We start from the raw sequence: 27963 nt of genomic DNA on the forward strand, positions 1-27963 counted from the left end.
ATTATCAATTTAAGGAATATCATAAATGAATTGAATTAAAAAAATGGAACGTAGATAAATTGAATAAAAGAAGTTATGGAATAAAAAATTGAATTTCATTCCACTCATTCCACTTATTCATGAACTTTTTTAATTATGAATGTTTTATAACTACATTCCATTTTTTCAGACATTCCAAAAGGAATTATTGGAATGATATTTGTTTTTTTGTTTCATTCAAATGGTAAAAAAATTTGGAATCTGTAAGAATAAGCCTTTCCAAATAATTTCTTTCCAAAAACTTGTAATATCCAGTTGCACCCGAAGTATGTATCATTCAGAGTCGATTTTACTTTGACCTCAAAATATGTTATATATATATATATATATATATATATATATATATATATCTTTCGTCCTAAGATAATAATTAAAAATATGTTTAGTGATTTGCTCAAGCCCATAAAACTTATAACCGGTCAAGAATGCAACATTTCTCGGATAACCCTAATAAGACAGCTGACGATTAACCAAATTTGTAGTAAACTGATAGGGTTTTCATCTTTTCATTAAGCCTTAAAGATTATTTCTTGTTTTTTTGGTGAATGATTATTTTTATTTATATTGTAAATAGAGTTGACTATTTTGACTTACCATTGAAGTTATATTATTTTGTTGTGTACAGAATGATTATCCGACGACATGCTAACAATCGATGACATGATCAAACGGTTCAGAAGTGAGAACATTTTATCTCGGTAAATATTGGTGACATTAACACACTCGTCTCCGTTCGAGTACGATTGAATGTTTTTGAGCAACAACACTCTTATAATGTAATATATTCTATCGGTTGATCCAATCAGTTTTAAAAGTAATACATATAACACTAAAAAGTAGAATGACTATGCATAATTCAAGTTTATAATGATTTTCAACTAATATCAAAGAATGTCTGAATCGCTTGTTGCCGGAATTAAATTTACGAATGTAAAGTCTAACAATAATAACGTCCTAGTGCTTATCTTGCACCAACTTAATATGATTTTTATTTTGTAATATATATTCCCATATATACGAATATATGATGTGTACCATGTGTGTTCATCATGGGAGAGGTTGGATTGGTGGTAACTGGTAATTATTGAAACTTTAGTTTTGTTACACTTTTGTTGCTCAAATTACTTTTGTAAAAGTGCAAAAAGCTACAATAAAGAGAAGATCTTGTTGGTGCGAAATGTTTGGTTACGCCAAAACTCGCGGGGTCAAATTGGTTCCCATTCACTTCTGTTTTACTCATCGTTTAGTCTTTTTTTCCCTTAAATATTAGTTTCCTTTTCATCGCATAAGTGAAAAACAGCAAGAAACCATTATCCAATTATGTAATTAAAATTGTTGTTATTACCTATTCACCAGCAAATTTCTACGTACCATATAGTGTTCTTACCTTTGATCAGCCAATATATAGTCGACAAGATAACGTTAGTTTCTTCGTATCCCATGCATATTCATTGCTTACTGCTGAACAGTTATCTATCCTACTTAACATTTTCACCCAAAAAAAAACATTTATCTATCCGTGTTTTGTTTTTATCATTAATTAACTAGATAACCGACTAAATGAAAAAATGTACGAAATCTAATACAGTATATATAGAATTAAATGATCTAAACAATTAACCGTCGTTACCTACTATTCCAGTTAGGAAATATTTGTTGCATGTAAGTCTCTCAGTTGATTGGCTTGAATCAAATCACCGAGACGGCATCGTCATGATCAAGTACGTACCAGAAATGTATATGACTGTACTAACTTTAAAAGTTACATTCTAGGTAACTTTATATAAATAGACATAGCTAGTGGACATTTCGAAATATTTATATTTGTCGTTTGCTATTAACCTACTATGTTAACTTGAGCACCGACACTCCCCAAAACGTTATCAGAATTACTGAATGGTTGGAGCTTTGGATCCACTCTACATTGTACATTGCCGTTGTTGCTATGAAGAGACGTTATTTTTTTTTGGCTTATATGTAGTTTTGTTTCTATTATAAACTAGATGACAAATTTTGCATGTAAGAACAAAACAAAAATCTATATGTTCACGATCGGACGTATTCAGGAAAGGCTCGTCCGTAATTTTCAAATATGGTCTCCAATGTGCCATTGCAACGTTAAGTTCGGTAGAGATGTATCATATTAATTAAATTTTTCTAACTTTTTTTTGTCAAACAATTTAATTGTTCTAACTATGCGGTGATATTATATCATGAAGCAAAACAAATACAAAAAAAAAATGCATGTATCTGTGAAGCTCGTAGAGAGACCTATCATCCTGCCAAAGTTTATCATATTATTTTTGTTGGTATTAAAGGTAAAAACCAATGTTCAAAAATTGGTAAATGGTAACTAAGCGATTTGTAGAAGATTAATGATTAGAAGGACATCTAAACTAATTAATTTTTGAACGACCTGATCGAATTTTTAAAAATTGGTGTAGAAAAAATTGTTTCATTTAGGTCTGACCGGGTTTTAGAAAAGCTCTAATATATAGATGAGTTTTGCAGTAATAAGAATATTATATTCTACTGATTATGTATTTGCTGGATTGTGACTCGTATATATAATACTAGCTGTCTTCCTGTACCATGTGAAGTAAAAAAATTTAAAATATTTTTTAACAAAAAAATATAAATTATATTTTAAAATAAATTTTTATTAATATTGTAAATATTCTTTTTCGTATCAATATTTTAATATAAATTTGATTTAATTAAACATAAGAGTTATATTTAAGAATATGCATGTATATATTTGAAATTATAATCTTAGATAGATTTTTCTATCTATTTATTTTAATTAAATATATTAAATAAATTTGTAAAAGTTGCATAATTACCAAAAATTAAAATTAACCAATGTTTATAAAATTTGTAGATATATAAGAAAATAATGATTTTACGATTCAATTTTTATAATTTTCTTAAAAAAATGCATATATTTTTGAAAATTTTAGTAATAAAATTGTATGATTTAAAAATATAATTAAATTATATTTCGAAATTTATAATGCCATATTTGAATATATTTATTTTAATGATGATTTATGAGTTATTTCCCTATTCTAAAAAAAATCCAAAAATATAAATTGACATTAAATGTAATATATGAGTTATTACCATATTTTAAAAAGTTTACCAAAAATATAAATTAACATTAAATGTAATTGTCTATGTCATATTAAGTTATAAGACATGTCATCAATTTTTGTAGCCATGTCATATTTATTTTGTGAAATTGATTGTAGAAAGGACATGTGGTAAAATCACTTCGCAAATATAGTCTAAGGGATATTCACAGTTTTAGTATATTTAGGTCTGACTGGTTGTTAGTACACGATTTCAACATTTTTTAAAAAACAATTGTCAAGAAAAGGAAAGAAAGAAAGAAAAACTACAAAATGTTAGAGAAGACAAACGAATCACATGGGAGCTCACTGTGCCTTTCTAATCAAATGAGAGCTGGAGAGTTGCAATCTCATTCAAGTCCCACAAATTTCTCCTTAACGTTTTGGGAGACAACATAATTAGGCAATTGATGCGGTGAAGGTGTGTGTTCCCTATTCATGGGGGATCCACCCAAGTCCACATCATCACCGCTGCAAAAGCAATATCCTATCCTAAACTGTAACATTAACCTTCAAGTAGTTTACTTCTGAAAATTAAACGAACGGGAATATTTTCAAGTCTTAGTTAGAATCAAATGACATTCGTACACAAAACTAGAATAAAATACAAATGACTAACTTAGCAACAAAAAAAAAATCTACCAAAACATTGGCATGTCGTGGAACAAAAATGGAAAACAATAATTATAGTACATGGTCATATATCGTGGATATCATGAAATTCTTTGATTGTGTTTATTAAATCATATATCTTAGACAGTAAAATATCATTTGTTATAAGATTATAAAATATCAAGATAACAATGTCGGATATATAACACAAAAATGATTAGTATCACTGAAGAAAGGATCAGAAAAGCTAAAATATGACTTGATAACGTACGCAGAAATGAATATAAGAAATCAATGAAAAATGTCAACCCTTGGTTGGAGATTTAGGCGAACCTTTTAATCTTTGCCTTCTTCTTTTCTTGGTGGCCAATAAAACTGGAATTTTCTTTAAGATGGGTAGCGAAGCAAAACCCCACACCCACATGCCATCAAATGCAATATGTCTCCCCAACCCATTCATTACCAACTAAACTTATAATTTCACAGACTCTACCTAATATCTACTCATAGTTATAAGGAACTTGATTCTCAAACAATATTATTAGATCTGTACTTTTTTCTAAAATTCCCTAGTTTAACAATCCAAATGCATAATGGTTAAATATAACTTTTTTTTTGCTTGAAGCTTGTTTGGTTACATAGTAAAATAGCGAACCTATAGCTTACAAAATAATTCTGTAGAATACAATCAGTTTGTGGATGATATTATCTTTCAATTTTTTTTAAAAGTTTCAGAGAACTTTAAAAATGTCAAATTGGTATTAAAAATGCCGTTCCATAAAGTTATATAATCGATCTAATAAATAGAACCAAAAAACATCATTTCAAGATTTGACGGTTAGCAGCCAGTTCGTAAAATTTCTGAAATTAGATGTGTTAATATGTTCGAAACTACGCTAGGCGCTAGTCGGGCGGCGACTCTAAGCCTAGCGAGTTACCAAAAAATCGGGGATTAAGCGGGGTATACGCGGGGATTAATTTAATTATTATTTTATTTATTTTTAATATTTAATTTAATATATAAGATAATCGTGAACATTTTTTCTTGATTTTCATATAAACATATTTATTTTTAATATTTCAATTAATATATTGTATAATTTTAAACATTTTTTCTTGATTTGCATATAACCACACGAAGATTAAATACTTTAAGGGGAAAATACCAATATTTTAAAGTGGTCTATATAGGTAATCAAACTTGTGATAGACCATCATATCACAGGTTCAACTCTCAGCATTGTCAATTTTACATTTATATTTTTAATAAATGACAAATCGTAAACCTCCCACATCGGACAATGTCAATATTTCACAGCAGATTCAACTAGTATAAATATGATAGGTTATTCCTTGAATTGAACTCAAATTGTCTACGATTTGGCCAAGGCCCATCTAACTATTTGGGCCTAAAACAATTTTATTTGTGTTATAAATCAGTGATTAGTGCCATTAATAGCGCTTAATAATTATTTCACGGCCAATTAATGGTCAACCGATTTTTGTGCCGCGTTGGCTAAAATCGCGACGGTTGGTCTCCGATCAGCGTTTCGACGGCCGCAAACGCGGCAAATCGGCCGCGTTTTTGAACATGAGTTAATAATAAACATTGTCATGTCAATGTCTTGTTTGAAAAAACCTGGAAAAAAAACCTGAAATGATGTGAGAGTGAGTAACTGAAAAAACCTGGAAAACTAAGATACTAATGGGCCTTTAATAGGCCTACACAGAAACAAAGCCCAAGATACATAGCTTGAAAAATATTTCGAAATACGTTTCTGTTCTTTCGGTGTGAACGTGAGTGTAAGCATATTCCCAAGTGGAGTGACAGAGCCCATACCACGTGACAGTGATTCAGACTCACGAAACCGGTTAACATAAACCGGAAAGTTAAAACCAAACCGGTAGCTTATTCGTTCTTTTTCACAAGCATCACTTGTGTCAGAATTGTACTTAGCATATCTATTCAGACAGAGATCGAGAGAGACTAGACCAAATCGAAAATGCAGTACAAGAATCTGGGCAAATCGGGACTGAAAGTGAGCACGCTCTCGTTCGGAGCGTGGGTCACTTTCGGCAACCAGCTCGACGTGAAAGAAGCCAAATCGATTCTCCAGTGCTGCCGTGATCACGGAGTCAACTTCTTCGACAACGCCGAGGTCTACGCCAATGGCCGAGCCGAGGAGATCATGGGTCAGGCGATTCGCGAGCTGGGCTGGCGCCGATCCGACATAGTCGTCTCCACCAAGATCTTCTGGGGTGGGCCTGGTCCTAACGACAAGGGTTTGTCGAGGAAACATATCGTCGAAGGAACCAAAGCTTCTCTCAAACGACTCGATATGGACTACGTTGATGTCCTCTATTGCCACAGGTGAATTAAAAAGATTTGATTTTTATTCGTTCTTGAAGATCTAATTTAGGGTTTTAGTTTCTATATTTGTCTCAAAGTTGCCATCTTTGGATTGATCTTAATAAGATATCTATTTATGTATATGAATTTTGTATTGGGTTATTATTATTATGTGTCACAGGCCTGATGCTTCAACACCTATTGAAGAGACGGTGAGAGCGATGAACTATGTGATTGATAAGGGTTGGGCGTTCTACTGGGGAACAAGTGAATGGTCGGCTCAGCAAATCACCGAGGCATGGGGAGCTGCTGAGAGGCTTGATTTGGTTGGTCCAGTCGTGGAGCAGCCTGAGTACAACATGTTCACTAGGCACAAAGTTTGTAATCTCTAACACTTTAGTTACTACATCCTTAGATCTCTTCTTGTTAAAGCCTTAAGTTGTTTGTTGTGTAGGTTGAGTCAGAGTTTCTTCCTCTGTACACCAACCATGGCATAGGTCTCACTACTTGGAGCCCACTTGCGTCTGGTGTGCTCACTGGTAAATACAACAAGGGGTCTATTCCTTCAGACAGCCGGTTTGCATTGGAGAACTACAAAGTATATTTTATCTTTTTCATTCTTTGTCATATTTGTTTTGAACTCTCTCTGCTTCTGCATCTAATACATCTACTTATTTTGCAGAACCTTGCCAATAGATCACTTGTGGATGACGTGCTGAAGAAAGTTAGCGGGCTCAAACCGATTGCAGATGAGCTAGGTGTGACCTTGGCTCAGCTTGCAATCGCATGGTGTGCTTCAAATCCTAATGTGTCATCTGTTATCACCGGTGCCACAAGGGAGTCACAGGTCAGTTCTTCAATAGGAACATAGTGGATGTTAATCCAAGATTTGAAATAATATTTTATTTTCTTTTGGGGGTATCTTACACAGATTCAAGAAAACATGAAGGCTGTTGATGTGATACCGTTGTTGACACCACATGTTCTGGACAAGATCGAGCAAGTTATACAGAGCAAACCGAAACGTCCTGAATCGTACCGCTAAAACCAAATCCTGAGATCTATCTTCTGTATTTGATTGGTTTCAGAAGAGTGTTGCTGAAAAGAAAAAAAAGGATATCATTTGTAGGCTGTGTGTGATGGTTGTTCTTGGAAGTTGTCACGTGTTGGCTTTGTTTGTTCTCATGCATCTTTAAGACTCAGAGACAGAGAGAGTAATGTGTTGTTTTCCACTTCTTAAAACGAGTCTATTGTTGTTATTTGTTAGTGAAACTTAAAAGTTGGTTCTTGTAGTTGCAATGTCATGAGGTTAGTAGTATATTGAAAAGCTCATTAAAACGGTTGTTAAAAAGCTAAAGACTAAAGTATTTGATTATCATACAAGTTTTATTTTATAAAAAACGAGATTTGATGGAAAAGTATGTAATGCTGAACGTGCACATCATAATGTCAGCACCATCCTAGTCTAATGTGTTAGCCTACCTTTTGGCAATTATTTAGTTTCTTTTAAAACACACATGCACGTACATTTCTGAATACCCCACATAGAAGACATTCTACAACTTCGATTTTAAAAACTAACTTAGATTTCCACCCGCACAACCGTGCGGGTATATATTTTCGCATTTATATATATAGATATTTGTTTTACATAATTATTATATATTTTTAATGTTACTCACATATTTAAATGTTTGTATAATTATGCCAAATATAATAATTTTATAGTTTTCATGCTGTAAATTAAAATCATCACATATATATTGCTTATTATATATTTGTCCTATTAAATTTGCGTTTGATTACTAAACTAATTTTTTTAATGCATGAAATAACATATATAAAAACAATTTTGTATTTAATTTATTATAATCATGATCCGTAATTCAAATCGCTAGATTTTTTTAGTATTTTTTAATGTTTATTAATTTTATATAATAAATTATTGTATATTAAAAAGTTTAAGATAATTTAAATTTTTATACATGTATTATATAGTTTACTAATATTAACCCGTTCTACCAACATATTATATTTTTAGCATAAATATAAAATATTTATGAAAATAAAATATGTTAACTTTTCAATTTAAAATAATTTTATCATATTTTGTTCAATATAACGTTTTTATTTTAAAATGATAGATATTATTATAAAATTGATAAAATAGGATATATTTTTATTCTTTTAGTAACATTTCATTACTAATTACAAAATTAGTTGAAAATATTTATATTCAATTTATGACAATTAAGATCTTATTATAATCTTTTTAAAGAAGATTTGTTAGAATTTTTAAAAAATTTAAAAAATTAAAAGATATAAAAGATATTATGATTAAAGTATTAAAAAATATTATATATATTAGCATTAGTGATATACATTTAATAGAAAATTTAAATGATGGTCCAAATAAAAATATCACTCATCAAAAAATCATGATTTTTATTTTATTAGAAATTTTTTTTGAAAAAATTAAAATAGAAATAAATATTTATTTCTAACAAAATCTTTAAAAATTATTAGTAAATGTATTTTTGAAATTAATTAATTTCATTTTATTTAAATTTTCGTTTATAAACCAAAACTATATTCAATTTTAATTTCTAATTATATTTTATGATAATTTAAATAATGTTAGCCTACCTTTTGGCAATTATTTAGTTTCTTTTAAAACACACATGCACGTACATTTCTGAATATCCCACATAGATAGAAGACATTCTACAACTTCGATTTTAAAAACTAATTTAGGGATATTCTGTTTTATTTAGTTAAATCAGAAGTTTTAGAATTGTCTAAAGAAAGTAGATAAAATCGTTCCTCCTAAAACCTTCACATGATCAATTTACTATTTGAGGAAAAAAAGAAGGTTTTAAATCCGGATTAAAAATTTATTAATAGGTAGATGATCTCAAGAGTACAAGTGAAACAAATAAAATCAATTTTTTTTATATTAATTTATAATCTTTATAGAAAGAAAAAAAAAATAGAAAGAGAAGTTAGTTATTGGAGTTTGTCGTCTCTCTCTCACCACCACACCCACCCGCGTTTTTTTATTTTTTGAGAGCGCTTCTCAGCGTCTCTCTCTCTCTCGTAAATCAAAAACCTCTCAACTTTCGTATCCTTTTTTACACAAACTTCGATTAACATTCTTCACGTTTACCCAAAAAAATCTCTTTTTGTGTGTCATCCATCCTCCTCCTCCTCCTCCTCCATTGTTAAATCTCATTCTCATTCTCATTCCTTCGCCATTTGCCATTTTTCCCCAGGTAAAAGCTTCAATTTTTATTATCCACTTCCAACAAAGATTTGATCTTTATTTATGATCTGGCTCTTACTTGTATGTTTTAACACACATTTGAATCGAAAATGTCAAAACACGTTTGAATGAGGATCAGTCTCTGATCTCTGTTTGATTTTTTTTTTTTTTTTTTGTTAAAATATGATCTTGTAGCTAGTTGTGTTCATTGGAGGCGCAACCTGTTCGTTATAATTCCTCAAAGAGCTTAGAAGAATTAAGAAATAAAATCTCTTTTTGGGAGAGGAAGAAAGAAGAAGTCTTTTTTTTTTGGTGTTAGGACATGAGAATGGAGTTCCCTGGCAGATCCAATCATCATCACTTATATAATAATGACGGTTGTGGTAATAACACGCGTGATGACGACGATGTCTGTTCTCAGACAGGAGAGGAGTTTTCAAACGAGTTTTTAAGGGATGTTGCTGCTCAACGAAGACCACAGCTTGTTCCTAACAGAAACGTTGAGGCTAATAATCATAACAATCGACATCTTGTTTACGAGGATTTCAACAGGATTCTTGGTCTTCAGAGAGTTGATTCCAACATCTCAGAAGGTGTTACTAATCATCCCTCCAATGTTGTTGCTGACTCGCCTCGGAGGACTGCAACAGCAACAACATTAGATGCTTTTATGCCTGAGATCTTGAAGCTTCTTTGCAGCTTTGGGGGAAGGATCTTACAGAGACCTGGCGACGGGAAGCTTAGATACATCGGAGGGGAGACCCGGATCATCTCCATACGGAAACACGTTGGATTAAACGAGCTGATGCACAAGACTTACGCTCTGTGCAACCATCCCCACACGATCAAGTATCAGTTGCCTGGAGAAGATCTTGATGCGCTTATATCCGTTTGCTCTGATGAGGATCTTCTTCATATGATTGAAGAGTATCAAGAAGCTGAAACGAAAGGTGGTTCTCAGAGGATAAGAGTCTTTCTCGTCTCTTCTACAGAATCATCAGAGTCTCCCAAGATTTTCAACGAGAGGAACCGAAACACACACCAGCAGAATGATATGGATCATTATCAGTACGTTTCAGCTCTGAATGGTGTTGTGGATGTGAGTCCTCATAAGAGCTCAAGCGGGCAAAGCGGGACTAGTCAGACGACGCAGTTTGGGAACGCTTCGGAGTTTAGTCCCACGTTTCATATCCGAGACTCGCCTACTTCTGCTCACAAAGACAGCAACAGTCCAACAACGTTCATGAATCCGTATATGAATCATTTTGTGCCTAGAATGCAGATACCAAGCAACTCGTTTCTTCAGCAATCTCCTCCGCCATCTCCTTTCTCAGTTCACAAGAGAGCAAACACAGACATCCCTTACTTTGTTGATCAGAATGGTTTCTTTGATAACAACAGTCGCCCTTACTTGGTTCCACCAAACTTCCCACAGCAGCAACATAGGTTCTTGTTTGAGACTAATGCTCAGGTGCATAATCTTCTTGACAGGAGCCCAAGCGACGATGTTTACCCTCATGGCGGCCAAGGTTATATGGGAGCGACGCTTAAGAAAAACGCTCTCTCTGATCCACAGCTTCATGACGAGAGCCAAATCAACAATGGGCTAGAAGCGTTTACTAGACAACCGTGGAAGATACTGAGGAAGAAACTGCATGTTGTGGCTACTTCAAAGTGGGAAGAAGATAGTGATGATATCTATTTCAAGAAACCGGAAGGCGGGAAGAGGAGTAAGGAGCTTGATTTCAACATTGAACCTCCTGATAGTTTGATGGACCGTGATCATACTTTTGATCAGTCATCATCAAAGAAACATGGTACTAGTTATTTCAGTCCGAATTATCAACCATCTGCACAGCTTACTTCAAGTGATTCAGGAAGCTCAGTCTTTTCTCTATCAGCCAACACCAACGAGAATCATGTTGGTGGTTCGAGGGACAAATCAAATGGAGGTTTCCAGCATGACATCTCACTAGATATTCTCATCAGAAATAACCACACTTCAGATACAGATCAAAAGTCAAGTGGTCAAGCAGATTACTCCTCACCCAACAAACATTTCCCAGACGAACGTCTGAGACAGAAGGAGCCTATGGTTCCCAGATGTGTAAGCATAGTTTACCTTATTCCTTGTGCAACGGTAGCAATTGTTTTTTGAGTTTCTGTCTAACTGGGTGCAGGTTTTGGAGTCAAATAATGATGATTCAGAAACTCAGAGTTCTCTTCCTAAAGATGAGAGCTTTCACTATTGCGGAATGCCACTTAGGAGGGTGGGAAGCAGAGATGCTGCTTTTATTCACACACAGGACTCTGATGATTTCTTCAGACACAAGCTGCTTGTTCCACAGTTCATGGTTGAGGATGTGACAAACGAAGAAAACGCTGATAGTCTCTTGTCAGCTACCATTGTCCCTCATGTACAAAGTGGGTCAGACGATGATCACAAATCTTACACAAGGGAGGAAGAGAATACAAATGCAAACGAGGTATACGATCGCTATTTAGTCTGTCTTATTATATTAGAAGGTTCTGGCTTTCCTAAGGTCTTTGTTTACATTACAGGAAAAGTATAAGAAAAGCAGAAACACTGACGAATCATTCAGCGAAGCTGCAATGGTTGAGATGGAAGCTGGAATCTACGGCTTACAGATAATCAAGAACACTGATCTTGAAGACTTGCACGAGCTAGGATCGGGTACATTTGGAACTGTGTACTATGGGAAGTGGAGAGGAACTGATGTAGCTATCAAGAGGATAAAGAATAGCTGCTTCTCTGGTGGATCGTCAGAGCAAGCACGACAGACTAAAGATTTCTGGAGAGAAGCTCGGATATTGGCGAATCTTCACCATCCGAATGTGGTGGCCTTTTATGGAGTTGTGCCAGACGGACCTGGTGGAACAATGGCAACAGTTACTGAGTATATGGTGAACGGATCTTTAAGACATGTCTTGCAGAGAAAAGACAGGTAAAATGATTCTTAGGACCTTTAGCGAGATGACATCAATAGTTTACTGATGGAAACTGTTTTGGACAGATCGCTAGATAGGCGCAAAAGGTTGATGCTAACTCTAGATGCTGCGTTTGGGATGGAGTATTTACACATGAAGAATATTGTTCATTTTGATCTCAAATGTGATAACTTGCTTGTAAACTTGAGGGATCCACAACGACCCATTTGCAAGGTAAACTTATTCCCCCCAAATCACACTGTCTTCTTTTTTTCGCTCATCTCAGTATCTCATTGTTCTATATTTACAGGTTGGTGATTTTGGACTGTCGAGAATAAAAAGAAACACGCTTGTGTCTGGTGGAGTAAGAGGAACTCTCCCATGGATGGCGCCAGAGCTGCTAAATGGGAGCAGCAATCGCGTCTCAGAGAAAGTACTGTGTTGAGTCCAAAACATTAAGTCTCTATCAATGTAACAAACAAAACTTATATGTTTGTTTTTGCAGGTAGATGTGTTTTCATTTGGTATCGCCATGTGGGAGATTTTAACAGGAGAAGAACCATATGCGAATCTTCACTGCGGTGCTATCATTGGTATGTTTACAGCAGCAACACTTCCTAAAAGTATATTCGGTTTTGATGTGTGTTGTTTGTTTGATATAAATGAAGGTGGGATTGTGAACAATACGCTGAGACCTCAGGTACCAGAACGGTGTGAATCAGAGTGGAGGAAGTTGATGGAGCAATGCTGGTCGTTCGATCCCGGAGTGAGGCCGTCGTTCACTGAGATTGTTGATCGGCTAAGGTCAATGACTGTTGCCTTGCAACCCAAGCGACGAACCTAAATGCTCTCTCTAATGAATATTTAGAGAAGCAAAAAAAAAACACTCAACGTAAGTTGTGCGGAGTCTGTAAATTAGTATTTGAGGCATTTACTGGTTCAGGTAAAAAGTTGTATGTATACCCAAAGATAAGTTGATGGTCTATTTGAGTAACAATACAATTTTTTTTTCTTTTATTTATTGTAAGAAATATCTTTTCTTCATCAAAAGAAAATAATTTACATAAGATCTTTTTTTTTTTTTTACAACAAAAGGCTAAGAAACTAGGAAGGTTCCTGATCCGAGAGCCACCTCGGGGGAACAGAATCAACATAAACCATAGCAGATGGCGAAGTCCTAGCACCGCGTGCCAGTTTGTCCGCCAGAGTATTTTGCGCCCTCGGTATATGCTGGATAGTAAAGTTAAGAAAGAATTCCTTACATCGTAGAAACTCCTCCATGTGTGTAGTGAACACCGGCCATTCTGTCGGTGTAGACACCATCTTCACCAGTTGAGAACAGTCTGTTGCAAACACCACCTCTGAAATTTGTAGGGTCTTCATGCACTCCATCGCCCATATCAAAGCTTCACATTCAGCATATAAAAGTGATAGACTCCTGCGAATAGACATTGCACCCATCATAGTATCAGTTGATCCATCTTTTCTGTAGACCCATCCCTATCCTGTATAAGGATCGTGTTCCTTCCATGCTCCATCTATAAATTTACATAAGATCTTGAATCAAAAATTTAATTAAAATAAAATCCATTAAACGATTCTTAGTCCTCAAAACACATTTGTCGCAGGAGAAGCTACAATGTTTCATATCATGTCTGTAGGAAAACAACAAAAGATGCATAGCATAATAATAATAGTAAACAAAAGGTAAAGTAAAATCCAAAACTTGAGAGATGTTCTTCAATCGATCCAGTTCCTGCAAGAAACCAAACAATATAACATTAGTTAATGTCGAAAGATTGCAAACAATTATCATCACACAATCCCCCAAGAAGTAAGCATAGAGAGAGGATGAAGTACCTTGTTTGGCTTCATCAACGCCTATCCGTTTTTCCTTTACCTCTCTTCCCTGAGAACAAGTGCTTAGGTCTCAGAGTTGGGATAACTCTATCAGCTTCACCACGTCTTGCATTCTTGTCTCTCTTTTTGTGAGAGCTGTTGCTAATCTTAATCGCCGCCTTCTTCTGAGTAGAGTCTTTGAACCCTTCACCAGGCACGACTTCATGAGCAGGAGGTCTTGACTGTGATCTCGCTATCGACATAGACCTCGACCTTGACCTCACACGCAGCTTCTTGTTCGCCTGTTGCTGCTCATCGTCCACTTCCATTGCATCATCGTCGCCTGCATCTTCTGATCGATCCCTCTTCCTCCCTCTAGACTTGCTTCTCGCGCGGTTCACTGCAGAAGACGGGTCAAGTCCCAGAGACGAAAGCTCCCTACCCATTCTCTTAGTAGTATACTTCTTGTCCTTGTCAAACTTCCTAGGGACGGTTGACCTGTTCTGCGCAACGGTCTTCTTGAGCCTATGCTCTCGGATAAGCACAGCTTTCTTGTTCCTAATCGCAGCAAGCTGCTGCTTCTGCTCCTCCGTGAGCTCTTCCCCGTCCATCTCGAAGTCCTCTTCTTCAGTGTTCGCCTGCCTTATCTCCTCCTCACGCTCCAGCTCCTCAAGCCTCAACAAAATATCCGGATCGATGAAGTCAGCAACGTTGTGTCCGTCGAGAATCTCAGGCATTATGTCCTCCTTCCACTCTTCATGATGCAAGATGTAGTGCTTCCTCAAACTAGCGGAGTAAACTCCAGCTCCCCCATTCTCCTCTTCCAAATCCTTCTCCGTCTTCCGCTTCTCCTTCTCAGCAGCCTCCTTAGCCTTAGCCTCCAGAACCACCTGAGGTATACAAGCGGGCCTCTCAACGTTATCACGAGGCTTCGGCATCGCGACATGGAACCTGTTCAAGTGATCATTAATCTTCTTGGACTTCATCTTCGCCTCGACCCTCTGATCCAACAGCCTCTCGCAAGCAGCGTTCTTCACAGCCATCACTCCCTCTTCCGTCAGAGTACTCATCTTCAACAGCACCGCTTCCTCAGTCGCTCCCATAGCAGTCTTCATCGCCTCAGCTTTCATCTCCTCAATCAGCCTCCTATCTTCCTCGGACACATTCTCCATCGGCATCAGATCAGTCTTGTTGCAGACAATAACCAAAGGCTTGTTCATAAACAAAGACTTAATACTATGGAAAAGCGCAGCCTGCTGAGCAATAGTATAACCACAAGACCCAGAGATATCCAAAAAGAACAAAACCGCAGCTCGAAGATGCGCTAAAGCAGTGATACTACACATCTCAATAATGTTCCTATCCTCAAACGGCCTGTCCAAGATCCCAGGCGTGTCAATCACCTGATACCTCAAGTACTTATAATCAGTATGACCAACGAACAACGACTTCGTAGTAAAAGCATAAGGCTGGACATCAACATCAGCTCTGGTCACTTTATTCATAAAAGAACTCTTCCCCACATTAGGATACCCACAGATCAACACAGTCCTCGTGTTCGGATCAATAGAAGGCAGCCTCGCCATATGCTGCCTGATCTGCTCAAGATACGCCAAACTAGGAGTAATCCTCTTCAACACGGTACACATCCGACCAAGAGCAGCCACTTTAAGACACTTGCAACGGTACAACGAGTCACCATACTTTAACAGCTTCACGTAATCTTTAGCTATACTGCTGATCAAGTTTCTGGCGGTGTTGACCTGCCCCAGGGCGAGCTTGTAGTGGTCCTTGTTGTAGAGGACGTGGAGGAGGTCACCGTAGAAAGGGTGGATCTGGTCGAGGCGAGGGAACTCTTCGATGATGGTGGAGAGCTTCTCGTGGAAGTTGGTCTGAGTGTACTTGACTTTGCGCATGTAGAACTGGCGGAGACGGTTGATTTTGTAGCCCTTGTGGACGACGGTTGGGGTCTGGCGCTGGGTGCGTGAGAGGATGATGTCGATGAAGTCTTTCCCGTTGGGGACGACTGTGATCTTCTTGAAATTGTATTGCACCATCTTTTACTTATTGGTCTGCAAGAAAATTTGGATTAATACATCATCATAATAACAGCAGCTCTTAACAAGCTTAAATGCTTAATCATAAATAAATTAAAAAGGTTAGAAGCTTTGTTATGAGATACTGATTAAATTTTGTGAAGTTTCGTCTTTTTTATTTGAATTAATGAAAAACATGAAAGGTAAACAAATTTACGAAGCTTCATTAGAATTGGAACAAAAGTAGCAAAAATCTTCATGAACAATTGAAACTAATAATCGAAGGGAGCAGAGAGTTAGTTACACAAACGAAAGGGAACGAAGAAGTGAGATACTTACGATGAGAACCCAAGGGGAAGCAAAGGTAGAGGAGAGAGAATCGAGCCGTCTAAGTAATGACGGACGAGACTGTTTTTCTGTGATGAGGAGCTCAAATATGTAAGGAAGAAGAAAAACCCTAAAACCCTAAATTGAAACGCCGTCGTAAGAAGCGTGAAAACCAGCTGAACATTGAATCGGTTTAAACCCGGCCTTAACCGGAGTAAGCTGGTTTTTTTTTTTTGTCAACATTCTCTTTCATTAGAGAGACCCAGATGGGCAGAGTACATGAGAATTACAAACGACCCATTTATATATTACAACAGACTCGAATAAAGTATAAGCCCAAATTATTAGGCCCATATTTAACCTAATAGCAATGAGTCTTCTTTGATCTTGTTACTATTCCACGCAGCTTCCAAAGAGATAAGTCTAGACACGTGTCTTTTTCTTCTTTTGCATGAGACTTCAAGCGGTTGAAGCAGACACGCTCCCTTACGCGCCACCGCATGGAAAGAAAAGATCCAGGATGCAACTCCGCCGGCAAAAACACGATATGCTCAAGCTTCATTACTGGGCACGCTTATGAATTCCCCTGCCTTTACTCTTTCGCCTAAACCATCATCTTCAGGGAAACCTCCATCACCATCGGATATTAAAACTGAGAATTCTCAGTCATTTCAATAAACGATTTTTATCGGACCACCTTCAGTTAAAGAAGATGCCGATTCATCTAAATCGTCATTTGAAACAGCCAAGATCAATCCAACATCACATCTTCCTTGCTATTAGGATACTTTGCTCTAGCCGATTTACCGGCCCTACTTTTGAGTGAGCAAAGATTGATTCCTTTAAGAGAGGAGTAAGTGCAAATCCGAGAAAGCTAAGAAGCCGCCACTTTAGACAAATGGAATATGAGTATGAATTGCGAAAGAGGAGTATTGTATATACATACGCCTCCATTGAAGAACAACGAAGATAACCTTGAAGACTTGCTTCAACGGAGGTTGAGACACCACAAAATCGCCACCGCGAAAATACTACAACTTCGCCACCGCGAAAACTAGATCCGCTAAACCGGAATATTATACATAAGAAACAAAAAACAAAAGGGTTGGTGGTGACCGACGACGTTAACCGCCGCCGATCACCTAACTCGCAATCTTTATCGGGAAGTTTCTTAGAGAGAAGGTAGAGGAAATTTTCTAGAGAGAGACTTTTTTGAATGACACTCTTGAGTAAGCTGGTTTATTATTTTATTTTTTGACAATAAGTTCAACATTTTATTTTCTCGGCATTTTCTTATTCATTTATTTATCTGAAAGTATTGTTTGTTCTTTGATTAATAACGGTTTTGCCCAGATTGTAGTTTTGAACAAACTATGGCAAGACAAAAACTAGTGTTGTGCAACAAATAATGGCATACTGTTTCCCATTAATATATAACACAAGTATCATTTTCTCTCTTTGATCACCATATATGCCACAGATACACTCAATCTTAATCCATTTGGTCAAAAGAGGAAGTAAGAAGCTTTTGATTTTGCAAGTATGCATCAATTTACGAAGGTTTCCTCCACTGCAGAATCACAGTAGAAACTCTCGCATTCTAACCGGTCTCTTCACAGCATTTGTGAAACCCTGTAAGTGCAATATACACATATCAATGGACTTAGTTACAAAATCCTGAATATATTGCTTCCTAGAGTGTGATTCCATGGTGTTATCTTAGAGTCATCCTTTTCTGGAGTTATTGTTTGGTGTTGTGACCTACCTCGTTAAACTTGAAGAGAAGAGGGCGTGAATCTCTTTTTGCGGTTGCTCGCTTTTGCACGTCCTCTGGATCTTCATAATCTTTCCTCGACTTTCTAAACCTGTTCTTACAAAGACCAACCATGCAATTAGTATACGATCATCATGGCACTAAACGTGATAAAGCACGAAACATAAACAAGTACCTGTCGAAGAAACTAAGGGCGGTGCGAGATGCCTTTTTCACATCACTAGGTTTGGGTTTTGAAGTCGTGGCGTTTTCAACTGAGACTGATGGAGGTTTTGAGATAACTGGATTTTTGTGACTCTCCTTTGAAGCAGCAATAGTTTTCCTGACTAAGTCTGGATTTATTTTCTTGATTTCGGGTGGTTTGCTCAAGATCCCGGACCTTCCTCCACTTGCTTGCAATATCTTCTGCTTCTCAACCTGAGTTTTATTACATTTATTTGAAAACCAGACAATCAGGATATTCATGCAACTAAAGACACAATTTATAGCAAATTCCACCGAAGAGGATGCGAGACTTACTTCATGTGCCAATACTTGTTTCATTGCTAAGGTGAGTACGTGATGTTTATATTGGCGACCCTGTCAAACGTTGGAAAGGCGATCAGTGTTATCCCAAAACGAAAACTACAGTGGCCAGGTGATGAGACAAAAGAAGCAGAAACAAAACCTTGAAACTAATGAAATCAAATAGATGCGGATCTAAAGCAAGAGCTGAAGCATCTGAAGCAGCACCCTCCCTGAGGTTACTCATAGCAGGATCAAGTTTCACATTCTTGTAAGTCAAGGAATATGAGTGCATAAGCATGACCAAACTCGCCAGTTGGTCCTTCTGCTTCTCTGATAGCAAATGTGATGCCACCTGAGGAACGTAGCAAGAAGTTATCCTTAGGAGAACAGTAGGACATACAAATAAGGATGTTGGTGTTAACAAATGAAGACATACTGGTCTAAGAGTTGGGGGAGAAAGAATATGCAATAGCGGGGAAACAGAGTCTTCTACGAAAGACTTGATTGATAAATGCCTCCCAATATAGGGGGGTATCTTGTGGTGCCAAGACCGCAGGGACTCCTGCTTTTCCACCAAAAGCGTGCGACATCTGGTAGATTTCATATTGAATACTTGTAAGCAGAGACGCTGAAATGTCTTTCGTAATCAATATAAAGATGAGACCAAAATCACCTGTGATATGACTTAGGCCACTGAATAGTTGGTCTTTGAATCTGAGCCACTCGACGATGTATAGGTATCACCAGGCTAGGTAAATAAGCTGCATCACAACTTTAAATCAGTCTTATTTACAAGACTTAATAATCATCTGAGTTTTAAAGGCTTTAGTGCTTCACCGTAGAGATGCATTTGCTGGGTGCGCATAATATATCGATGCAGCAAATCAGAAGTTCCAAGACAGTCCAAGCAGCTAACCTTCAAATCAAAAGGATTACACATAACAAGATTTCAGAACATAACCGCAAAAAACATACAGAACGAAACAGTTACAGCTCACTAGAAATCATTAGTTTGCCTTACTGTTTTGTCCATCGCTGGATCATGGTATTGAAGCTGCAAAACGTTTTCATGTATTCCATCGAAAATCAAATCATAATCACCCCTGCACATTCAGTTAACTACTTAAGCATCAAGGAGTAAAGGATGCGAGGAAATCATTGCCTTGTACGTACCGACTGGATACGAGGGAGTGTAAGAAATCAAATTTTTTGGCCTCACTGCCAGAAGCGTCGTTAGAGCGTTCTCGTTTCATTTTTCTCTTGTTGAATATCTAAAAAGGAAAAGAGGCGTGAATATTCTATGAAGTGGATCTGTAAGTAAACAATCTACGACACCTAATTGTTCTTTCATTACCTCTTTCCAGATATCAAAGAGACTCTTTGACATGTCTTTCCGCCCAACAACTTGAGAACCAATGTCGATCTAAAAGAAAAGAACGAAGCAATTGTTTAGCTTATTAGAAAACTCAATCTCCCAGAATGCAAAATCAAATAGACATTTTCAGTTTCAGTCTTTTCTTCTCATGTAAACTTAGAATATTCACTGAGTCAAAGCTTTCCACAAGGTACAAAGTTCTGGAGTTTTGCTAAATCAAAATGAGAGTGGGTAAACACTCAGCCGGCAAGAAGCGCATCAAAGACTCACCACATTGAGGGTTTCATTCTTCTTGTTGAGAAACTGCAGTGTGTTCAAGCAAGAGCGTATATCGCATTCTGTTGCCGCCAAATAAAAGGCAAAAGATAGCACTCATTTAGGAAGTCTTCTCTATATAGTTAAGAGTAATATGAGATCATCCTCATCGGCAAAGGACCAAACTAAAATGAACATGAACATATGGAAAGGGAGAAAGATACCAGTGTAATCCGCAAGGGCACTAAGACCGAAAGATCTTGTTTTCATCCCCTCCATGTTACAAATATACTTGAGCCTGCATTTGTACATTTCAGCCTAGTAAGGTAATTGCCAGATAAATAAAGACGGGGAGAAGTTTACTAAATGGAATTTGAATATAGTTCACTGATTCTAATGCAATAACATCTTGTGGGAAGATAAATTTCCAGACTTTCAACTCAGAGAAGAAACTAGTCTTACAGATGTCTGATAGTTGGACTTAACAGTTACCAATGACTGTACGTACACTTACCAAAACGAATGGAAAAAAAAAACTAAAAAGAATTATTCTCTCGCGCAACAAAGTAAAAATATGTTACCTGTTTACCACACGACTCACTGTTGGTTGAACAAATACATGAACCCTGTAAGAGAAGCACAGGAGCGTATCATCATACTAAGAGGCGAAGGTTTATCTAGAATGAGCATTTGATAGGCAGATATACTCAGTACGTGCCGAAGACAATTAAACATTTGCAAACCAGTATTCTCTACGTAAAATAGTGCTAGCATCACCAAACAAACAGGAAAAAAGAGACGCTCTAAGTGAACAGAAAGTCGAACTTACTTCGCTATTTGTCGCAGAGGTCTAAGAGCTGGTACATATAAGTCATTACATATACAAATGACGGGTCTTGATAGTGGTGCTGTTCGCCGCTCCTTCTTCGAGGAAGTCTTCCCATTATCTATATTTTCCTTGCCTGTAGCATGCTTCTTTTCCGCCAACACCTATGCAGCGAAGATAGAATTATACACTAAAATGCTATCACATAGTTCAAGAATTGGACTTCAAGCAAATGTAAAATTCAAATAAAGATTAAGAGAAGTAAAGGAGGTCTAGAGTTGCAAGAAAATTAGCCAAATTTTCTTATAAAGGTGAAATGAGTAAAGGGTTGATAGGCAGTATTTGCCAAACTTAAGCTAAAATTAAGAGCCCAGTATAAGCATGCACATACATACCATCTTTAGGATAACATCTACTGCTCCTTTTCCATCACCAAGAGCTCCATCTATCTCATCAATCACCTGCATAAATTTTCGTCAGTCTCTTCTTCTTCAGGCATAAACATAGAGTAAGCCAAGCATACCAAACATTTAGGTCTAGAGTCAGCTGTGACGGAGTTCATCTGAACTACGTCAAGAATTCTAGTTTCAATGGCTGCTGCTGATCGCTCGTCACTAGCATTGATCTGCAAAATTAAATAACACAAGTTGAATCAAGCCTAACAAACTAGAACGGAAGAATGAGAATCATGCACATAGAGAAATGGGGCAGCAGGAGAGGTAAATAATGAAGAACCATTTCTTTCAGGAATGATAACATGGACATTAATCAATGTACTCAATGCAAACCAATAAGAAATTAAACAACGATATGCTCCAGCTTATACACAAGAACTTAACTAGCGAAATTATGAATTTGGCTTGTAAAGGAATGGGTATAGAAGAATACCTCCACAACGCGGTATCCACAATGCTTAGCTGCAACATGAGCAAGCGTAGTCTTTCCAAGCCCTGGGGGGCCACAAAGCAGAAGGATCTACAACAGCAATGAAAATTAAATTTTTTACAGCCGATTCATACTAATGGTTTTAGTATAAGACAATGAAAAACAGCTTATTAAGAAGAAAAAATTGAAGTCTAAATCAGTTTATCACACCTTCTGCTCTGGAGGACCGATAAGTTTTGACTTTTTGTTCCGCAAGTCATGATTATCTGTAGCGTTGCTATCACTCGCGTCTGAATTTTTAGGAAATGAAGAACTATCTTTACTCCATCTGCTGAACTGTTTTTTCCTTGTGAAAGCTGAATCTGATTTTTGACGATGACTTGGTGTAGAATGCCGTTTCAAAGCTGACAATACTTCATCTGTCGTGCTCCTAATTTCAGATCCAAAAACAGAAGCATCCCACTGCTTAAGCCATAACAGAACCTGCACACAACATTTAGAAACATCAATTACTGATTCTTGATTCCTCTAATATATCCAGAATCTTTACCAAGACATGGAACATACCTCCCGATTGGTCTGCTCATCACTGAGAAGCTCAGTAAAGGAGCTCGGAGAATACTTATCCACCCATAGCCTTTCATGCATTACAGATGTTTCTGCAGTGATGGATTCATTCTGATCCTCGGAACTAGCTTGCAAGACCTTCAACGATAAAAGAAAACATATACTGTTTAGAAGGGAACATAACTATCATCCATACTCCACAAACAAAATTTATAAGAAACTCACCTTGTTAAATGCCTCTTTCTCTGATTGTTCTAGAAGAACACTGATGGGATCTTTAATAAGACCTACAAAAAGATTAAAGAATGCTAAATTTCTAACTTAAAGAGAAAAATAGAGTTCTTGCCAGAAGATTGTATGCCGCCTATAAAGAAATGAAGAAGCCTTGTCTAGAGTGAGATCCTCGCATACACAACTATGATGAGCCTAAGATCAACAAATCACATATTCTAAAGCTAGACTGAATATATATAACCTATGTCCAACTAAAATCAATAAAGCGTAATTGAAAAATTGGTACCATTGGATTTGGCTTTCACATCCAGTTTCTTCACCTCCTCATCTCCCAAAGCTCGGTTGAATTTCGCATAAACCCTATCTCCTCCGTCCGGTGCCGTAATCGGAAAACACTCCCCGTCTATCTCAGAAGCGTATCTGAACATTCCAATAACGAAATTACTAAAATAATAAAATAAAATTCACCACTCCGTATGTCTCGTGAGAAGTAGTAACCTGGACAAAATAGTCTCCTGAGGAATGATAACCTCTTCTTCCTCCTCCATAACATGTACGACTTTCTTAATCGGCGGTGGCCGTAACCATTCCTCGTCTTCCATCTCCACCCGATTATTATCATCGATTTTGCTTCTCTTCTCCGCGGCTGGAGAAGAGCCTTCGTCGAGATTGACAATCGGATCGGACACTATACTCCTGGGTCGTTTACAGCCGTTGATATCGGGAGATTCCGATCGCCGGAGATTAGCCTCCCGTTCTTCTTCCTTTTCCTCGTCGCCGTCGATTGGGTAAGGATACGGCGGCTCCTCGAAGTTTAGGTAGTCATCATCTTCTTCTTCGGGATAGTAAGAGTTGGCTTCGAGAAGCTCAAGCTCCTCCGGTAGTGGGATATCGAATTCCATTTCCAGATCTGATCGGAACCTTGCGGGGAAGTGGCAAATCGGAATCTGATGGTGAGCTTAAGCGGGAATGATAGAGAGTTTTTAGCGGGAAAACTGTGGCAGAAGAATCTCAAAGTAGGTTTTAAGGCCCATTAAGTTTTAGGCCCATTTAACAAAAATAGGCTTTGTGAAATGTGTAACATTTAAAAAATCAACCGACAAAATGATTTTAAGACAGAGATCGTCTTGTACCACGTCTGTGATTCGTTAAACCCCTATTGGTTATTCCTCGGAGGTGGTCGGAAAGATACAAAATAGAATTTGACCAAGACGATGAGCAGTTTTATATATACAGCATTTGACATTTGATGACTTTTCGTCAATATAATCATTATCATAATCGTAATCATTTTATTATCATCATCACCACAAGCAGTCATCAGTCCACAAAATCATTTTAATAGTTTTAGATCTCTTAGGGGATCAACGTCATCAGGTGCGAGCAATATAGCAAACGTGAAAGCTTACATATATATATGTCTATCTATACAAAAACCAATTCAAGCAGAAACATTAGAATGATGATGGTGATAGGACAATAAAGGGAAAAAGGGCAGTAGTACGATGTACCGAGTGAGAAAGATCTCAAGAGAGTTTTGAATTTTCCTGGGGCTTTAACACTTGAAGCCATGGCAAACTGAGAGCACGATTATGAGAATCAGTGCGATGATGATGGCGAGAACTATGAGTTTTATCTTCATGTTCTGAAGCCACATCTTTCTTCTCATCTGCGTCCCCGTTGTTCTGAAGTCTTGTGCCTGCAGCAGTAGTTCGAGTTTTATCAAACACGAGATATAAGACAATATGGTAAACCAGCTTCTTATTTGTACACATGTATGCAGGAGATAACTGCAGCAGAGTCTAACCTGTGAGCGAAGGTTCTCGGTTTTGTCCACCAGGAGCTCAATTTTCTCACCACGGTCAAGAACCTGCATATGAATTCAGTTTCTTATATACTGGTTTAACAGCAAAAGCATGTGTTACATTGGTAAAGATGTAATGCATTGAATAGACACTATAACAAAGGGGTAGAATTCAACCTTTTCGATGTTTTCCATCATAACACCCTTAACTTCAGACACCTGAGCCTTCACCTTAGCAAGCTTGCTAATCTCATCAGGATGATCCATACAATACTGCATGTGCTCTTTCAGCTTAGACCTTCAAAATAACCACACCAAAAAAAAAGAGTCAGTCCAAAGAGTAATTATAGAGACAATCAACAGCATTAGCAAAACAAATACATACCCAAACTCTTTATTCAAGCTGTTAGCCTGAGCAGTAGCAGCCTTTCCCCCACCATATCTCTTGTTAAAATCCTCCTTCACTCTTTCCAAAAACGCCATCGGAATCTGCCTCCCCGCAGATTCAACCGCAACAACACAATAGGCTGCACAACAAATTAACAAAATCAATCTCATATAGCCTAACTAATATGGTTACAGCCAAAAGGATCGTTACAAAAATATTACAATAAGTTATTCAAATCAAGCAACAAGTAAAAACGTTTTACATATCAATGTTGGTTCTCTTCCACATAGTGTCAACCAAATAAACCACAGATCTATCGGAAAATAAGCAATAAAAAAAACAGCATCTATAGATCTAAACCCTAAAGCGTGTACGTACAAATCTACAAGAGACGATAGATAACTCGCGCATATACGCGGTGAACATTCAAAAACGAAACGAATTGATGAGGCTTACTGAATCCATCTTCGACGAGGTAGTTGAAGGTGTGACCGTCGCAGTTGTAGGTGAACTTGTTGTTGGAAGAGGGGAGCTTCTGGAGGCACTGAGCAGCGATTGACGTGAAGTTGCCTTTGAAATCTGTGAACTCCACGAGGATCACCGTCCCGCGAGCCACGAAACTGTAGATCAACGACTGTTGTTGCGCCATTTTTTTTTTGAACCCTAGATCCTCGATCCGATCGACCGACTAAACCAGAGGATTTTATGGTTGCTGTCGCGTTAAAACTACAGATCTATTTAGGACTAGAGAGCAACCAAACGAGGACTAAAGGTGAGAAAAGGAGACGGAACAAAAGTAGAAAATGAGTCAAGGGTAAAATGGTCATTTTCTTAAACAGACGGGTGAATAAAAAGATGGAAGATATTCGAGGACTAAGTTAATAATTTCTGGATATTTTGACCCATTTTGCTTCCCGGATCGTAATTTAATTTCATTTTACGACAAGTTTTATGTACCATAGTCGACGAGAAACACAGAGTCTGTCTTTTGTCCTTTTCCAAATACACCAATGATCGTGTACTTTCGCAGTCTTAGGTTCAGCCACAAATTCATGAATACTGATCAGCAAGTTCACACGTTCGTAAGTTCAAAAAAAAAAAAAAAAAAAAATCACACGTTCTTAGCTTTCTTACTAACTACTGAGGAAACAAACCGACATAATAGAAAATATCTTGATCATTTTTTTTTTGGGTACAAGTCCAACACAAGAGACATTACATTCACAATCATCTAACCTATATTAAAAGGGATATATGAGCATCAGCCAGCTTATCCACGTCGACATTTTAATTCACACCACTTATGAGTTGCCACGTCTGCTTAAACTCCACGTCCTTTACAAACTGGACAAAGCAAAACCAATCCGTATGTATTTTTCAGGCCTGAGTCTTTTTAGTATTGTTTGTGTAATATAAGCCCATCTTCAGGCCACCAAAATTTACGAACAAACTTATCTCCCATCTACGATGTCCTGTCTCTTCGTCTACTGTGATCCTAACCTCACCGCACGTTCCAAGTCGCCGGTATAACGGCTCCCATCCACAACAATGATTCATCAAATCGAATTCATTACTGTAGCTCTTCACATCCCTTATCTTCCCCCAATATATTTCTCTCTGATTTTTGCTTCTTTTATGCTATCTCTTCACATCCCGTACATTCACCTTCTATATGTCTATCCTCTTTTTGATTCTCACCACTCTACAGGGCCACCAAAAGAAATCTCATGCATCAATCAAAGAAAACGTCAAAATATACGAGATGGCTATGGCTTCTCTAATCTTCAACGATATTGTCCCAGGCTTGAGGGAGGCGACGCTGAACTTCAGTTGACATCCTTCGATTGATAGAGTAGTAACCTATCAACGGTGCCAATTTGTTATGATAGGGTACTCTAGGGTAATCAAGAAGAGAAGGTACATATACGTTAGTTTCGATTTGAAGATGTTGTTGTCTGTTTTGTTGATCGCATATTATGGTTTTCTTCCTTTGCTAATGAAAGGGATTCTTTGATTTCATTGCAGAGATGGTTTCACCTATGGCTTAGACGAGAAGAGAGGAAAACCGCTTTCTCTGGTAATCAAATGTTGCTCTTTATTTTTGTTTAGTCGCACACATGCTAACAGTGTGATAGTGGTGCATGAAAAGAAATACAGCTTGGAGGAGTTGCAGACAATTGTCGATGATATGGACTATGGATTACGACTTACGATCAGAACCGTTAGTCGGAGAGTTCTTTGATTATAATGTTGGGATGGGGTTGAAATCAGAGGATTTATGTAACGGAGAGAAGGGTTAGGCTGATAATTTTAATACTTGGTGTGGCTCAACATTGTCGTTGATGTATACATGGGAAGAACCTGAGCAGATAGATTGTTGAGAGCCGTTGCAGTGTGCTTCCTGGTTTGAAAACAGCTGTTCCTTATGATTATCTTGACTTTAGTTCTGGTAGTGATTGGGATCAAGTTTTTAAGAAAGCGGAAGAGGAGTTTCAGAAAGAGAATTAGAGGTCGGATGAAGTTGTTTGAGCTTTTTTTTCCACTTCATCTTCCTCTTTAAAGTGTTGTCTTCATGTTCTTAAAGTTGTAACCTTGATTGTGTTTGTTGTGCCTCTTTGTTACTTTTTGGCATTATTTATTTTCTAAGCAATGGACCAGTACGATCCAGTTAGGTTGAAGATGTATGAATTATACCACAATTAAAAACAAGGTTTAAGAAAGAAGCTGTAGACAGTTGATGTAAGAACATTTGAGATTCTGAGGTTGTCTGTATATCACAAATCCCTCTCTTTTAAACATATTT

General features: G+C 37.2%; 5 protein-coding genes and 1 long non-coding RNA gene across 7 annotated transcripts; 3 read left to right on the top strand and 3 right to left on the bottom strand.

The window, feature by feature from the left end:
• Positions 1 to 5713: 5713 nt before the first annotated feature.
• On the top strand, positions 5714 to 7450 carry LOC106370992 (probable voltage-gated potassium channel subunit beta). The gene is made up of 5 exons (XM_048743419.1): positions 5714 to 6153; positions 6314 to 6509; positions 6587 to 6730; positions 6815 to 6979; positions 7064 to 7450. Exons 1-5 carry the CDS (start codon positions 5786 to 5788, stop codon positions 7175 to 7177), a joined length of 987 nt encoding a protein of 328 aa, XP_048599376.1. The 5' UTR covers positions 5714 to 5785; the 3' UTR covers positions 7178 to 7450.
• A 1667-nt stretch (positions 7451 to 9117) lies between these two features.
• LOC106370989 (probable serine/threonine-protein kinase roco11) lies at positions 9118 to 13414 on the top strand. The gene is made up of 8 exons (XM_013810997.3): positions 9118 to 9404; positions 9590 to 11501; positions 11575 to 11880; positions 11957 to 12360; positions 12430 to 12577; positions 12654 to 12776; positions 12849 to 12936; positions 13012 to 13414. Exons 2-8 carry the CDS (start codon positions 9717 to 9719, stop codon positions 13185 to 13187), a joined length of 3030 nt encoding a protein of 1009 aa, XP_013666451.1. The 5' UTR covers positions 9118 to 9404; positions 9590 to 9716; the 3' UTR covers positions 13188 to 13414.
• A 499-nt stretch (positions 13415 to 13913) lies between these two features.
• LOC106410783 (nucleolar GTP-binding protein 1) lies at positions 13914 to 16689 on the bottom strand. Of its 2 annotated transcripts, none has more exons than XM_048743420.1 (3): positions 16560 to 16689; positions 14204 to 16262; positions 13914 to 14099 (listed from the first exon to the last, which is right to left on the bottom strand). In XM_048743420.1, the coding sequence occupies exon 2, from the start codon at positions 16237 to 16239 to the stop codon at positions 14218 to 14220; it is 2022 nt and encodes a 673-aa protein (XP_048599377.1). In that variant the 5' UTR covers positions 16240 to 16262; positions 16560 to 16689; the 3' UTR covers positions 13914 to 14099; positions 14204 to 14217. The 2 variants fall into 2 exon arrangements, with proteins under 2 accessions (XP_048599377.1, XP_048599378.1); XM_048743421.1 differs by having other exon boundaries at positions 14204 to 16254; positions 16558 to 16636.
• A 1230-nt stretch (positions 16690 to 17919) lies between these two features.
• LOC106370988 (chromosome transmission fidelity protein 18 homolog) lies at positions 17920 to 24111 on the bottom strand. Its single transcript, XM_048743422.1, has 23 exons — positions 23467 to 24111; positions 23255 to 23388; positions 22960 to 23021; positions 22735 to 22872; positions 22378 to 22650; positions 22171 to 22257; positions 21806 to 21907; positions 21678 to 21743; positions 21286 to 21446; positions 21038 to 21082; positions 20681 to 20754; positions 20472 to 20539; positions 20181 to 20249; positions 20000 to 20097; positions 19848 to 19929; positions 19664 to 19742; positions 19500 to 19587; positions 19263 to 19416; positions 18987 to 19178; positions 18839 to 18898; positions 18495 to 18736; positions 18311 to 18410; positions 17920 to 18177 (listed from the first exon to the last, which is right to left on the bottom strand). The coding sequence occupies exons 1-23, from the start codon at positions 23868 to 23870 to the stop codon at positions 18124 to 18126; spliced, it is 2832 nt and encodes a 943-aa protein (XP_048599379.1). The 5' UTR covers positions 23871 to 24111; the 3' UTR covers positions 17920 to 18123.
• Positions 24112 to 24239: 128 nt separating this feature from the next.
• On the bottom strand, positions 24240 to 26074 carry LOC106370987 (vesicle-associated membrane protein 721). The gene is made up of 5 exons (XM_013810995.2): positions 25617 to 26074; positions 25158 to 25299; positions 24950 to 25070; positions 24776 to 24838; positions 24240 to 24667 (listed from the first exon to the last, which is right to left on the bottom strand). Exons 1-5 carry the CDS (start codon positions 25807 to 25809, stop codon positions 24524 to 24526), a joined length of 663 nt encoding a protein of 220 aa, XP_013666449.1. The 5' UTR covers positions 25810 to 26074; the 3' UTR covers positions 24240 to 24523.
• A 591-nt stretch (positions 26075 to 26665) lies between these two features.
• Positions 26666 to 27838, top strand: LOC125579367. Its single transcript, XR_007317385.1, has 3 exons — positions 26666 to 27077; positions 27186 to 27237; positions 27310 to 27838. It is a non-coding gene; the product is annotated as an uncharacterized LOC125579367 (long non-coding RNA).
• Positions 27839 to 27963: the final 125 nt, after the last annotated feature.

This window comes from Brassica napus, chromosome A10 (assembly GCF_020379485.1).
Source record: "Brassica napus cultivar Da-Ae chromosome A10, Da-Ae, whole genome shotgun sequence".
In the NCBI taxonomy this organism is placed as follows: Eukaryota; Viridiplantae; Streptophyta; class Magnoliopsida; order Brassicales; family Brassicaceae; genus Brassica; species Brassica napus.

Excerpts from the sequence above, each read along its gene's own strand:
- LOC106370987 (XM_013810995.2), bottom strand. The coding sequence starts at position 25,809 with ATGGCGCAACAACAGTCGTTGATCTACAGTTTCGTGGCTCGCGGGACG. Across the intron at positions 25,300-25,616 it reads CCTCGTCGAAGATGGATTCA|CCTATTGTGTTGTTGCGGTT; the intron begins GTAAGCCTCATC and ends TTTGTTGTGCAG. Across the intron at positions 24,668-24,775 it reads CCGAGAACCTTCGCTCACAG|GCACAAGACTTCAGAACAAC; the intron begins GTTAGACTCTGC and ends CTACTGCTGCAG.
- LOC106370988 (XM_048743422.1), bottom strand. The coding sequence starts at position 23,870 with ATGGAATTCGATATCCCACTACCGGAGGAGCTTGAGCTTCTCGAAGCC. Across the intron at positions 21,744-21,805 it reads ACTCTAGACCTAAATGTTTG|GTGATTGATGAGATAGATGG; the intron begins GTATGCTTGGCT and ends AAATTTATGCAG. Across the intron at positions 18,899-18,986 it reads TTGATTTCATTAGTTTCAAG|GGTCGCCAATATAAACATCA; the intron begins GTTTTGTTTCTG and ends AACGTTTGACAG.
- LOC106370989 (XM_013810997.3), top strand. The coding sequence starts at position 9,717 with ATGAGAATGGAGTTCCCTGGCAGATCCAATCATCATCACTTATATAAT. Across the intron at positions 12,361-12,429 it reads GTCTTGCAGAGAAAAGACAG|ATCGCTAGATAGGCGCAAAA; the intron begins GTAAAATGATTC and ends TGTTTTGGACAG. Across the intron at positions 12,777-12,848 it reads GCAATCGCGTCTCAGAGAAA|GTAGATGTGTTTTCATTTGG; the intron begins GTACTGTGTTGA and ends TTGTTTTTGCAG.
- LOC106370992 (XM_048743419.1), top strand. The coding sequence starts at position 5,786 with ATGCAGTACAAGAATCTGGGCAAATCGGGACTGAAAGTGAGCACGCTC. Across the intron at positions 6,154-6,313 it reads GATGTCCTCTATTGCCACAG|GCCTGATGCTTCAACACCTA; the intron begins GTGAATTAAAAA and ends TATGTGTCACAG. Across the intron at positions 6,510-6,586 it reads ACATGTTCACTAGGCACAAA|GTTGAGTCAGAGTTTCTTCC; the intron begins GTTTGTAATCTC and ends TTTGTTGTGTAG.
- LOC106410783 (XM_048743420.1), bottom strand. The coding sequence starts at position 16,239 with ATGGTGCAATACAATTTCAAGAAGATCACAGTCGTCCCCAACGGGAAA.